Source organism: Micropterus salmoides, unplaced genomic scaffold (assembly GCF_014851395.1).
Source record: "Micropterus salmoides isolate LMB-PRFRI ecotype aquatic unplaced genomic scaffold, ASM1485139v1 Ms_hic_scaffold_4448, whole genome shotgun sequence".
NCBI classification, from domain to species: domain Eukaryota; kingdom Metazoa; phylum Chordata; class Actinopteri; order Centrarchiformes; family Centrarchidae; genus Micropterus; species Micropterus salmoides.
Window position 1 is genome coordinate 1 of NW_024043871.1, and position 13379 is coordinate 13379.

General features: G+C 45.0%; 1 protein-coding gene across 1 annotated transcript; it reads left to right on the forward strand.

Moving 5' to 3' along the window:
• Positions 1 to 110: 110 nt before the first annotated feature.
• Positions 111 to 12612, forward strand: LOC119887885 (mothers against decapentaplegic homolog 4-like; the record flags this gene model as incomplete). Its single annotated transcript, XM_038698444.1, has 7 exons — positions 111 to 594; positions 1493 to 1747; positions 9879 to 10056; positions 11371 to 11496; positions 11571 to 11795; positions 12279 to 12392; positions 12497 to 12612. Coding segments are annotated over exons 1-7 (1158 nt in total), but the record flags the coding sequence as incomplete, so codon positions are not given.
• Positions 12613 to 13379: the final 767 nt, after the last annotated feature.

A 13379-nucleotide genomic window follows, 5' to 3' on the forward strand; every position in this document is an offset into this window, starting at 1 on the left:
GGGGGAGGAGGAGAGGAGGGGAGGGGAGGAGGGAAGGTGAGGAGGGGAGGGGAGGTAAGAAGGAGAGGAGGAACAAACAGGAAGGCAACAGACAGAGGAGAGCTGTGATTGGCTGCCTCACATTCAACAGGAGTCACGCGCACAAACAAACTTTGTGGCAGAAGTGAAAAAGCACGTTTCCGGTCATAGCCTTCAAAATAAAAGCCCACCTTATAACCAGCGCAGAAAGTACGAACGGCAGCGCGTGAGCAGGTTCTGAAAGTCCAGTTTGACGTTGGAAACACGAGTTTAACAGAAGAAGACTCTCTAGAGTCTTACCAGCCTGTTCCGGAGCTTTTGAACCGCGTGTCACGGTCTTCTTCGCTAACCTTCTGAATCCCTGGATGTTCCGTCTACGTGTGCAGCTGCTCTTATTTTTTATAAAGGACAGGAGTCTCCTGACTTCCTGTTATGTCTGGCTGTCTGCCCCCCCCCCTTCAGACTCGGTGTGCAGACGGACCCGGTCAGGATCAGACGGAGGACGCAGGACCACAGACAGCCGGTCTCACCGTGACAGGCAGCGGATCCCAGCCGAGCGGAGAGAGCAGAGTCCCGGTGAGTTCAGCCGACGGCCGCTGAGCACGTCACTGATGATCAGTCGATCAGTGAGTTTGATGACATCACTGATCGACTGATACGGACATTTGACGTCATGTGATTGACTGTCTAACAGCTGAATCAGAAGAGATATTGATTATTAATCAGAGGACCTGTGTGGTGATTGATCGGAGACCTGATGCAGGACAGATGGAGGACAGAGTTCAGGATTGATCCCTGAACAGTTCCTGTTTCTGAAGCACCTCATGTGTTTACCTGTGTACTGTTACTGTAGTATTACTGTACTATTATACTGTTACTGTACTACTTCTGTACTGTAGTATTATACAATTTTTATTGTACTACACAGTAGTACTGAGTCCTTCTCAGTGAACTGACCCTGACCGGCTGCAGGACCCAGTGAGTCCTGAAAGGATGTAGAAACACTGTGGAGACCAGGGTCCTCTTCAGGATCTAGACTCTCTAGACCATCAAGATCTCTGGTGTGTTTATTGTCACTAGAAGCATTAAAGCAGCCGCTACACCGGGACAAAACCTTTGAAGTGGGACGGCTGCTGTCTGCCCGTCAGAGACGGCTTATTTTTCTTTCTGATGATGGTTGAAATGGGTTTGAGGGTGTTTTGGTGTTATCGTCTCGTGTTGGTGTCGTTTCTGCTCAGGTCTCTCTTACAGAGTCCGTCTTTCTTCACTCGCAGAGTTACAGAAACTGGCTCAGACACCCGCAGCTCCGTTTGTCTTCATGTTTGATCAGCTGACTTAAAGACACGTCGTCTGTAATGTAACTGTAACTTTCTGAGGGCTCGACCTGAACACGCCGTCATGTTTTACCGTAGGAGAAAAAGAAAATCTGTAAATATTGGCCTGACTAATCTTACCTGCCCCCCCCCCCCTACAGGTGACCATGTCGGTGCTGGGCCCGCCCCCCAGCAGCAGCAGCGCCGACGCCTGCCTCAGCATCGTCCACAGCCTGATGTGCCACCGGCAGGGTGCCGAGAACGAGGGCTTCGCCAAACGGGCCATCGAGAGTCTGGTGAAGAAGCTGAAGGAGAAGAAGGACGAGCTGGACTCGCTCATCACCGCCGTCACCACCAACGGCGTCCACCCCAGCAAGTGCGTCACCATCCAGAGGACGCTGGACGGACGGCTGCAGGTAGGGGGCGCTCAGCCTGACCACGTTTAAAGGCCTCAGCTGCGTCGGTACGTTATTCCCACAGCGGTAACTCCCATCAGGCCGAGCGGCTGCAGGTCTGTTCTCCTACCAGTCGGTCTCTCAGACGTTTAAAATAAAGAGGGGGGGTGTTGAAAGACAGAAGATGGTTCTGACTCGAGCAGGTTAGAGAGAACCTGCTGGTTCCTCAGCTGGTGAAGGTCTGAGGCCGAAACATATCTGAACTTAAAGGTGAACGTGAGCGCTCTCCTCTCTAAAGTATCAGTAACAAGTATCCTCAGCTTCCTGTAGTATCTGCAGTAAAAGTACCGGAACCTTCTTCACGCTAACACACAACAGGAACCTCCCTCATGTTCTCCACGTGGTTCGACTGCAGCTGTTCTTCTTCTTCTGTGGTGGTGGTTTGACGAGTCCTGCAGATCGCCTCTGGAGCCTCTTCACGCAGCGTTCTGGCGGACATGTAGTTCATCTGATCTGGTCGCACACCTGCTCCTCGCCGCCACAACATCTGAAACTGACGGCGGTGGAGCCACACGATTGGCTGAAGATGTTTCCCAGCTCGGCTTTTAAAAAGCAGACGATTGGCTTTCTAGTGGGAGGGGCGGGACATGTGCATACAACCGCCATCTTTGGCGTGACGGGCTTTCATTGAGTTCTATTGAGGGTTCTTTAGGTGTGAGCACTGAGGTCAGCTGAAGTGCAGACAGGTGACCTGAGGTGAGTCGTGGTGAAACCAGGTTCATACACGTGTTCTCGACTTCACTGCTGATGAACGACCTCTGCACTTTAGTCGTGGGAGGAATAAGAGTGAAACCTTCTTGTGTGAAAGTTTCTTTTCACTCATGCTGAATGTTGAACCCGTCATCCTGCTTCACGCTCACAGGAACTCGTGCAGGTTTTCACTTCCCTTCTGTAGCCCTCACCTTCCTCTACACCTGGTCACATGATCACATGATCACTTCCTTCACGTCTGTGCTTTGGGTTCCACATCAGGTCTGATCTTCAGACCCACACAGCGTTCTCTGTACTACAGACTGGGCGTGGTCACAGACCGTCAGACAGTCTTCATCAGAATCGATCACACTTCAGGCTGCTCACAACATCAGAAACCAGCAGAACCTTTTTAAGGACTGACTCAAAAACCACTTTCACCTCTTCAACAACCACTACCGTCTCCTCAGACAAACATGGAACCTTTCCACTGAAACATCTCAGACCGTCTCAGGATCCTATGGAACTGCTAACAGACTAGAACCATGAACTAACTCTGAAACCTTAAACCTCTTTACTAACATTATCCATTATCCTGTGAACCCTCATAATAACAACCTGGAACCTGTCCTAGAACCTCTGCATCACCCCAGGAACCTCAATAAACACCCCATAGCTTCATAAGAACTCCTTGATCCTGCTCAAAGCTCCCCAGGCCCTTTTCAAGGAACTTAGAAAACTGCACGGATCCATCATAAAGAATCCTAAAATCCAGTCAAGAACCCTACAACCTCTGGAACCTCCTCGACTGTCCCTGGAACCTCCTCTGCAACCCCGAGAACCATTTCAGGTTTATCTGGTGCATTCTGAAGAACCCTCAAACCCCTTGATTAACCAACTGAATCTTCAATCGTGAAATTGGACTCCACGTGAACCACAGAGCCTTCTCAAGGATCTTTACAGCCGACTCAATAACCCTTGAACCTCTCTGAGTGCCGAAGACATCATGCAGCCCTTAAAGACCCTGCAGAACCACCACAAGAACCAGCGCAGTCTCTTAATGAATCCATAGAACCCCTAAAGAATCATTGAAACCCCTTGAAGAACCTCTGCAGGTTTCACATGCAAACATTGAATCTCTAGAACCTCAGAGTATCCCTAGAACCTATTTTATGTTCTAAAACGTCCTCCAGAAGAACTAGTGGATCCTCGTCATAAAGCAATGAAGTCTTTTAGTGCAGTGGTTCTGAATCCTTTTCACGTCAAAGAACCCTAAACTGACCACAGAACCTGATTTACTACGTTTATGTCCCAAAATCACTGATTTTTAGAGTTTTATTACGGAACATGAATGAAGTGTGTGAACAAAGTACTCACACGTTCTGTCATTGTGTTACTTATTCATGGAATAATAGTGAAAATATATTATTGCCCTTTTTGCTGGGGACCCCGTCAGGGACCCGTGGGGGTCCCCCGATTCAACTTTGAGAACCTCTGTTTTAATGGATCAAAGGAACCCCCTAAAAAAACTCCAGGCAGCTTTTGAAGAAGCTTCAAACATTCAAACAGAAACCCAGAAAACTAATGGAACAGCAGACAGACGGAGGAGGAGGAGGAGGAGGAGGAGGAGGAGGAGGAAGGGCAGCCCGGCTTGTTTTGTCTGAAACACAGGAAAGGGGCCGGGTTAAGTTAAGCCAGACAGTGTGAGTGTGAGTGTGTGCAGACAGACGGGAATGTGTACACGTCTTGTGCTTGGATCTCAGACCGCAGAGTTTCTACACTGTAAAAACAAACGTCTGAACTCAGTCCTGAAATTATTTAAAGAGGTCACGTTCTGCTCTTTCCTTTCCTTTATCGGGTTAATTATCTGTTCGGTGCATGTAACAGGTTTGCAAAGAGAGAAAGCCCAAAGGCAGTTCCTACAGAAAACACTAAGGCCGGAATCTCACCTGACCATTCAGATTATCCATGCATCTTTTTTCCTATACAGGACTTCTGGATAGTTACTAAACATTTCATTTGCACATTAAAATCCAAAAGAAACGCCCCCTCATTAGCTTAAAAGGACTAGTTGGCATCTGTAATTTACTTTACTGACCTCAGCTCCTCCGTGGTCACCGCTTTCCTTTCTTTAAAAAACTGTTTTCAGACTCCTCTGGAAACTGAAACATAATTGAACAGTGAGTTCAGTATGTGTAGAGCAGAGGTCCTCAAACTTTTTCCCATCAAGCGCCCCTAAACTGATGAATGAAGATTTTGTCCAAGGATCGCCCATCTGAGAGGATTTTTGCTTTTAGTGTATGAAAACCAAAATAGTCAGACGTTCTGCTACTTATGGATAGAATTATTGGAAAAATAAATTATTACCCTTTTTGCTGGGGACTACCTGGAAACCCCTCAAGGACCCCTGGGGGTCCCCGGACCCCACTTTGAGATCCACTGGTTAAGCTAAACTGGTGTACAGCTATGTGCTCTACACCAGTTTAGCTCGTACCTGATGTTCTCAACCACAGACAGGTAACATTAAGTAGAAACGACATGCTGCTAATTAACGTTCCTCCATTACTAATTTAGCTAACGTTACTACAGACAAAACAAACGTGCTGCACAGGGAGGTGTTAGCTAACCGCCTTCATTAACGGACACATTGTGACCTTCACCGTACATTTACTGCACACTGACAACTTACTGGTAATGTTTTCTGCTAACTGTCATGTTCTGCTGCTCGCTCTCTCGCTTATTCGCTCATGTTTCGTGATCAGACTGGCGCTCACAATGTGCACGGCGCTCTGCAGAACCGTTTTGGCTACTGTAGAAACATGGCGGCGCAGTGTGTTGTCTTGCCTGTAAGAGGAGCCTCGGTGTCTGTAGACAGAAATGACTCATTCTAAGGTGATAAAAACAGAACGGTTCATTATGTCAGGTCTTTCTACACCACTGAGAACACAGGTTTGGATATTAAATATTACACACTGGACCTTTAACCTGCTGAATGTTTTTATCAGTGTAATGTTTAGCTGCAGCTAACTGCTAGCAGCAACAGAACGTGGAGCTGTGTGATTGGATGTTTGTTAGTAAAATGCACCTCATAGTCTGTAGCTCATTAGTTTTTTTTTCTGTTTCTAAAACTTCTTAAAGGCAGAAAATGAAGCTGACTGGTGGAGACACTATTTGCAGTGTGTGTGTGCGTGTTATTGTGTGTGTGTGTGTGTTGTGTCTGCGGTCTTATCCCTGCCCTTCACCTGTGCACACAGAACACACTCTGCTCTGATAGGCTGCTTCACTGTGTGTGTTATCAAACCCTAAAACCTTCAAAACACATGAACATTAGAGGCTCGCCTGTTTAACATTCAGACATTCTCGAATAAAGTGTAAGTTTCTTGTAGTGTTGTTAGCGTTGTCTGATTCTTGTAGTGTTGTTAGCGTTGTCTGATTCTTGTAGTGTTGTCTGATTCTTGTAGTGTTGTCTGATTCTTGTAGTGTTGTCTGATTCTTGTAGTGTTGTCTGATTCTTGCAGTTTTGTTAGCGTTGTCTGATTCTTGTAGTGTTGTTAGCGTTGTCTGATTCTTGTTAGTGTTGTCTGATTCTTGTAGTGTTGTTAGCGTTGTCTGATTCTTGTAGTGTTGTCTGATTCTTGTAGTGTTGTTAGCGTTGTCTGATTCTTGTAGTGTTGTCTGATTCTTGTAGTGTTGTTAGCGTTGTCTGATTCTGTAGTGTTGTCTGATTCTTGTAGTGTTGTCTGATTCTTGTAGTGTTGTCTGATTCTTGTAGCGTTGTCTGATTCTTGTAGTGTTGTTAGCGTTGTCTGATTCTTGTAGTGTTGTCTGATTCTTGTAGTGTTGTTAGTGTTGTCTGATTCTTGTAGTGTGTTAGCGTTGTCTGATTCTTGTAGTGTTGTTAGCATTGTCTGATTCTTGTAGTGTTGTTAGTGTTGTCTGATTCTTGTAGTGTTGTCTGATTTTTGTAGTGTTGTCTGATTCTTGTAGTGTTGTTAGCGTTGTCTGATTCTTGTAGTGTTGTCTGATTCTTGTAGTGTTGTGTGATTCTTGTAGTGTTGTCTGATTCTTGTAGCGTTGTCTGATTCTGTAGTGTTGTTAGCGTTGTCTGATTCTTGTAGTGTTGTAGCGTTGTCTGATTCTTGTAGTGTTGTCTGATTCTTGTAGCGTTGTCTGATTCTTGTAGTGTTGTTAGCGTTGTCTGATTCTTGTAGTGTTGTTAGCGTTGTCTGATTCTTGTAGCGTTGTCTGATTCTTGTAGCGTTGTCTGATTCTTGTAGTGTTGTTAGTGTTGTCTGATTCTTGTAGTGTTGTCTGATTCTTGTAGTGTTGTCTGATTCTTGTAGCGTTGTCTGATTCTTGTAGTGTTGTTAGCGTTGTCTGATTCTTGTAGTGTTGTTAGCATTGTATGATTCTTGTAGTGTTGTCTGATTCTTGTAGCGTTGTCTGATTCTTGTAGTGTTGTTAGTGTTGTCTGATTCTTGTAGTGTTGTCTGATTTTTGTAGTGTTGTTAGCGTTGTCTGATTCTTGTAGTGTTGTTAGCGTTGTCTGATTCTTGTAGTGTTGTCTGATTCTTGTAGTGTTGTTAGCGTTGTCTGATTCTTGTAGTGTTGTCTGATTCTTGTAGTGTTGTTAGTGTTGTCTGATTCTTGTAGTGTTGTTAGCGTTGTCTGATTTTTGTAGTGTTGTTAGCATTGTCTGATTTTTGTAGTGTTGTTAGTGTTGTCTGATTCTTGTAGTGTTGTCTGATTTTTGTAGTGTTTAGCGTTGTCTGATTTTGTAGTGTTGTTAGCGTTGTCTGATTCTTGTTAGTGTTGTCTGATTTTTGAAGTGTTGTCTGATTCTTGTAGTGTTGTCTGATTCTTGTAGTGTTGTTAGCGTTGTCTGATTCTTGTAGTGTTGTCTGATTTTTGTAGTGTTGTTAGCGTTGTCTGATTCTTGTAGTGTTGTTAGCGTTGTCTGATTCTTGTAGTGTTGTCTGATTCTTGTAGTGTTGTTAGTGTTGTCTGATTCTTGTAGTGTTGTCTGATTTTGTAGTGTTGTTAGCGTTGTCTGATTCTTGTAGTGTTGTTAGCGTTGTCTGATTCTTGTAGCGTTGTCTGATTCTTGTAGCGTTGTCTGATTCTTGTAGTGTTGTTAGCGTTGTCTGATTCTTGTAGTGTTGTTAGCGTTGTCTGATTCTTGTAGCGTTGTCTGATTCTTGTAGCGTTGTCTGATTCTTGTAGTGTTGTTAGTGTGTCTGATTCTTGTAGTGTTGTCTGATTCTTGTAGTGTTGTCTGATTCTTGTAGCGTTGTCTGATTCTTGTAGTGTTGTTAGCGTTGTCTGATTCTTGTAGTGTTGTTAGCGTTGTATGATTCTTGTAGTGTTGTCTGATTCTTGTAGCGTTGTCTGATTCTTGTAGTGTTGTTAGTGTTGTCTGATTCTTGTAGTGTTGTCTGATTTTTGTAGTGTTGTTAGCGTTGTCTGATTCTTGTAGTGTTGTTAGCGTTGTCTGATTCTTGTAGCGTTGTCTGATTCTTGTAGCGTTGTCTGATTCTTGTAGTGTGTTAGCGTTGTCTGATTCTTGTAGTGTTGTTAGCGTTGTCTGATTCTTGTAGCGTTGTCTGATTCTTGTAGCGTTGTCTGATTCTTGTAGTGTTGTTAGTGTTGTCTGATTCTTGTAGTGTTGTCTGATTCTTGTAGTGTTGTCTGATTCTTGTAGCGTTGTCTGATTCTTGTAGTGTTGTTAGCGTTGTCTGATTCTTGTAGTGGTTAGCATTGTATGATTCTTGTAGTGTTGTCTGATTCTTGTAGCGTTGTCTGATTCTTGTAGTGTTGTTAGTGTTGTCTGATTCTTGTAGTGTTGTCTGATTTTTGTAGTGTTGTTAGCGTTGTCTGATTCTTGTAGTGTTGTTAGCGTTGTCTGATTCTTGTAGTGTTGTCTGATTCTTGTAGTGTTGTTAGCGTTGTCTGATTCTTGTAGTGTTGTCTGATTCTTGTAGTGTTGTTAGTGTTGTCTGATTCTTGTAGTGTTGTTAGCGTTGTCTGATTTTTGTAGTGTTGTTAGCATTGTCTGATTTTTGTAGTGTTGTTAGTGTTGTCTGATTCTTGTAGTGTTGTCTGATTTTTGTAGTGTTGTTAGCGTTGTCTGATTTTTGTAGTGTTGTTAGCGTTGTCTGATTCTTGTTAGTGTTGTCTGATTTTTGAAGTGTTGTCTGATTCTTGTAGTGTTGTCTGATTCTTGTAGTGTTGTTAGCGTTGTCTGATTCTTGTAGTGTTGTCTGATTTTTGTAGTGTTGTTAGCGTTGTCTGATTCTTGTAGTGTTGTTAGCGTTGTCTGATTCTTGTAGTGTTGTCTGATTCTTGTAGTGTTGTTAGTGTTGTCTGATTCTTGTAGTGTTGTCTGATTTTTGTAGTGTTGTTAGCGTTGTCTGATTTTTGTAGTGTTGTTAGCGTTGTCTGATTCTTGTAGTGTTGTCTGATTCTTGTAGTGTTGTTAGTGTTGTCTGATTCTTGTTAGTGTTGTCTGATTTTTGAAGTGTTGTCTGATTCTTGTAGTGTTGTCTGATTCTTGTAGTGTTGTTAGTGTTGTCTGATTCTTGTTAGTGTTGTCTGATTTTTGAAGTGTTGTCTGATTCTTGTAGTGTTGTCTGATTCTTGTAGTGTTGTTAGCGTTGTCTGATTCTTGTAGTGTTGTCTGATTTTTGTAGTGTTGTTAGCGTTGTCTGATTTTTGTAGTGTTGTTAGCGTTGTCTGATTCTTGTTAGTGTTGTCTGATTTTTGAAGTGTTGTCTGATTCTTGTAGTGTTGTCTGATTCTTGTAGTGTTGTTAGCGTTGTCTGATTCTTGTAGTGTTGTCTGATTTTTGTAGTGTTGTTAGCGTTGTCTGATTCTTGTAGTGTTGTTAGCGTTGTCTGATTCTTGTAGTGTTGTCTGATTCTTGTAGTGTTGTTAGTGTTGTCTGATTCTTGTAGTGTTGTTAGTGTTGTCTGATTCTTGTAGTGTTGTTAGCATTGTCTGATTTTTGTAGTGTTGTTAGCGTTGTCTGATTTTTGTAGTGTTGTTAGCGTTGTCTGATTGAAGTGATGATGACTCTGTAGAGGAGCTACAGGCCGCAGCTCTCTCACCCAAACACAGACCGATGATCTGTTGCAGTGTGTTCACGTCTGGCTGTCTGACACACACACACACACACACACACACACAAGGTCAGACATGATGTCATGGTCATGGTTTGGTGTGACGGGTTAACGCTGCATCACCTGGGATACAAACACAGTGTTTCCATGGTAACCTGCTCACCATGACTCAGTTTGTGCTCAGAGTTTATTTAAAGTTCCATGAGAGATGTTTCCTCACTGTCTGTCTGTCTGATCTGTCTGTCTGTCTGACCTGTCTGTCTGTCTCACCTGTCTGTCTGCAGGTGGCGGGTAGGAAAGGTTTCCCTCATGTGATCTACGCCCGTCTGTGGCGTTGGCCTGATCTCCATAAGAACGAGCTGAAACACGTGAAGTTTTGTCAGTTTGCCTTCGACTTGAAGTACGACAGCGTGTGCGTGAACCCCTACCACTACGAGAGGGTGGCGTCTCCCGCCACCACAGGTAAACACACACACTCTGCCAACAACCCACGGTAACACGGCAACAGATGCATGTTTACTAACAATAACCTTTTTATTTATGGTGCATATTCAGAGTCATGTGTAGTCTGACGCCGGTTTCAAACAACAATGCACATTTTAAATTCCGATCACGTTAATCACGCGAGTTTGACCGCTAGACGTCTCGCTGTGTTCACACACAACCCGCCCTTACTGACACAGAATCAGAAACACTTTATGGATCCCCGAGGGGATCAGAGTTGCACACTTGAAATAAAAAAAAAAATATAATAAAAAAATATATATATATATATATATATATATAAAGACAAATAAAGGAGTGTGGGTCTGTACAATATTTACATTATTAAAGAATCGTTATTGTGAACCAAAAAGGACCAGTGGATAAATAGCAGCAGAGAATATTGCACATTAATTATTGAACAGATGATATTGCACAAAAACAGATAATAATGTCTACTAACTTAACTAACTTAAGTATCTTAAGTGTTGAGTCTGTTAGTTTCCGCTACCCTCAGCCTGCTGCCCCAGCATGCAACAGCAAACAGGACAGCACTGGCCACCACAGACTCATAAAACATCCTCCTCAGCATCGTCCTGCAGATGTTGAAGGACCTCAGCCTCCTCAGAGACGGCTTTGGCCCTTCCTGTAGAGGCCCTCAGTGTTCTTGGTCCAGTCTAGTTTATTGTCCATGTGCACTCCCAGGTATTTGTAATCCTCCACAATATCCACAGGGACCCCCTGGATGAAAACAGGGGTCCCTGGTGCCTTCGCTCTCCTCAAAAACATGATGCTGATTTGTTGTTTGCACTCTTAGTACTTTTACTAAGTATTAGTACTTTGTCCACCACTGAGGTGAACTGATCGCAGACACGTGGAAACAATCAGAACAGTTTTCAGTTTATTTTTCCTGCTGAAGCAGAAATGCAGCCGAGCTGCAGCAGCAGTCTGAATAAACAAACTACGTCTTTAATATTTAATTATATACAGTAATACTCTGGTGTTGGAGTAGATGGTGTCATATTACATGTAGTAATCACTTCAGGCAGTACTGCAGTTTAAGTACAGGCTGATCTGCTTTTAAACTGCAGAGTTTTCTAATTTTATTTACTTAATTTGTTTATTATTTTTTATTTACTTCTGATGTATAATTGACTTTATGAAAAGCAGCATCACAGGCAGCAACAGACGCCGTCGGAATCGACTCTCGGAACTTTTCTGTATTGATCTGTAAACAGGATCAGTACAGTCTCACCTGTTGTCCCCCTGGTCCTGGTCCCTGTCTTCCTTCAGGTCCTCAGTCTCTGATAAGGAGGATTCATACAGGACTGTCTGCAGATCGACCTGCCCCCCACGCTGAACCCTACAACCAGCCCCGCCCTGTCAGCACGTATCCCAGCATGCTCCTCTCTCCTCCAGGTCAGACTGTCAGTCAGGTGCATCACTTCATATTTAAATCGTTTTGTCTTGACGTCGTGCCGTCTCTCCCGCAGGCAGCAGCTCCATGGCGGCGGCCGCTCTGGCAGCTGGCGGCGTTGGCTGCAGGAGGAGCGGTGGTGAGGGCCGCGGCCTCCTTCAGATCGCCCTGCCTCAGAACCACGGGGGCCGCGCCTCCCCGCCTCACCCTAACCCCTCTCACACGCCCCGGCCTCCTCACCCGCCCACCCCGACCTCCCCACATCAACAGAGCCCCGAGTACAGCAGCCCCCCCAAAACTGGTACAGAACCTGTACTGCTACACACACCTGAGTACTGAAGTACTCCTAAAATAAACTGTGGCGTGTTTGTATTACGCTGTGTTGCGGGGTCAGGATAACAGCAATAATACTATACTATACTATACTATAATTTCTTTTAGAATGAGTGGTAACAGTACAAGTTGTAGTAGAAGTAACAGAACCAGTACAGCTGAAGTCGTAGAAGTAGCAGTAGTATTAGCAGTAGTAGAAGGAATAGCTGTAGCAGTAGTAACAGCATTCGTAATAGTAGAACAGTTTGGAAAGTAACAGTAGTAGTAGCAGTACAAGTACTACTAGGTAGTAGCAGTAATACAAGCAGTAGTAGTAATGGTAGAACTAGTAATACAGCAGTCATAGCAGCAGTAGTAGCAGCATCAGTATTAGCAGAAGTAGTACCACAGTACTACATAGATACTGATGTGATGTGAGACAGAGACTGACCTGTTTCCTGTGTCTCTGCAGCCACCTGGCCAGGTAACAGCCCCGCCCCTTACAGCCCTGCAGGACCTCAACAGAGTGGGCGGAGCCACCAGCAGCCTCCATTACATCATCACAACGCCCCCAACACTCACTTCTGTATGACATCATATGTTCAGATATCAAAGTACTGCAGTAGAAGTATGTTTCTCTAGTACTTTGAAGTAGTACATCATACTGAGTCTAAATGTTTGTTCCTGCAGGGTCACAGCATCACAGTACTGCTCCATATCCACAACCAGTGTCCAACCACCCAGGTAACTCCTGTTGTCCCAGGTGTCCTCCCTCGCTCTGTTTCACTGTCTCACTCTGTCCCCTGGTCTCACTCTGTCCCCTGGTCTCACTCTATCCCCCTCGCTGTCTCACTGTCTCACTCTGTCCCCTGGTCTCACTTTGTCCTGTTTCACTCAGTCTCCCCTCGCTCTGTTTCACTGTCTCACTCTGTCCCTGGTCTCACTGTGTCCCCTGGTCTCACTCTATCCCCCCTTCGCTCTGTCTCACTGTCTCACTCTGTCCCCTGGTCTCACTTTGTCTGTTTCACTCAGTCTCCCCTCGCTCTGTTTCACTGTCTCACTCTGTCCCTGGTCTCACTGTGTCCCCTGGTCTCACTCTATCCCCCCTCGCTCTGTCTCACTCTGTCCCTGGTCTCACTTTGTCCTGTCTCACTCGGTATCCCCTCGCTCTGTTTCACTGTCTCACTCTGTCCCCTGGTCTCACTGTGTCCCCTGGTCTCACTCTATCCCCCCTCGCTCTGTTTCACTGTCTCACTCTGTCCCCTGGTCTCACTGTGTCCCCTGGTCTCACTCTATCCCCCCTCGCTCTGTCTCACTGTCTCACTCTGTCCCCTGGTCTCACTGTGTCCCCTGGTCTCACTCTATCCCCCCTCGCTCTGTCTCACTGTCTCACTCTGTCCCCTGGTCTCACTGTGTCCCCTGGTCTCACTCTATCCCCCCTCGCTCTGTCTCACTGTCTCACTCTGTCCCCTGGTCTCACTTTGTCCTTTTCACTCAGTCTCCCCTCGCTCTGTTTCACTGTCTCACTCTGTCCCTGGTCTCACTGTGTCCCCTGGTCTCACTCTATCCCCCC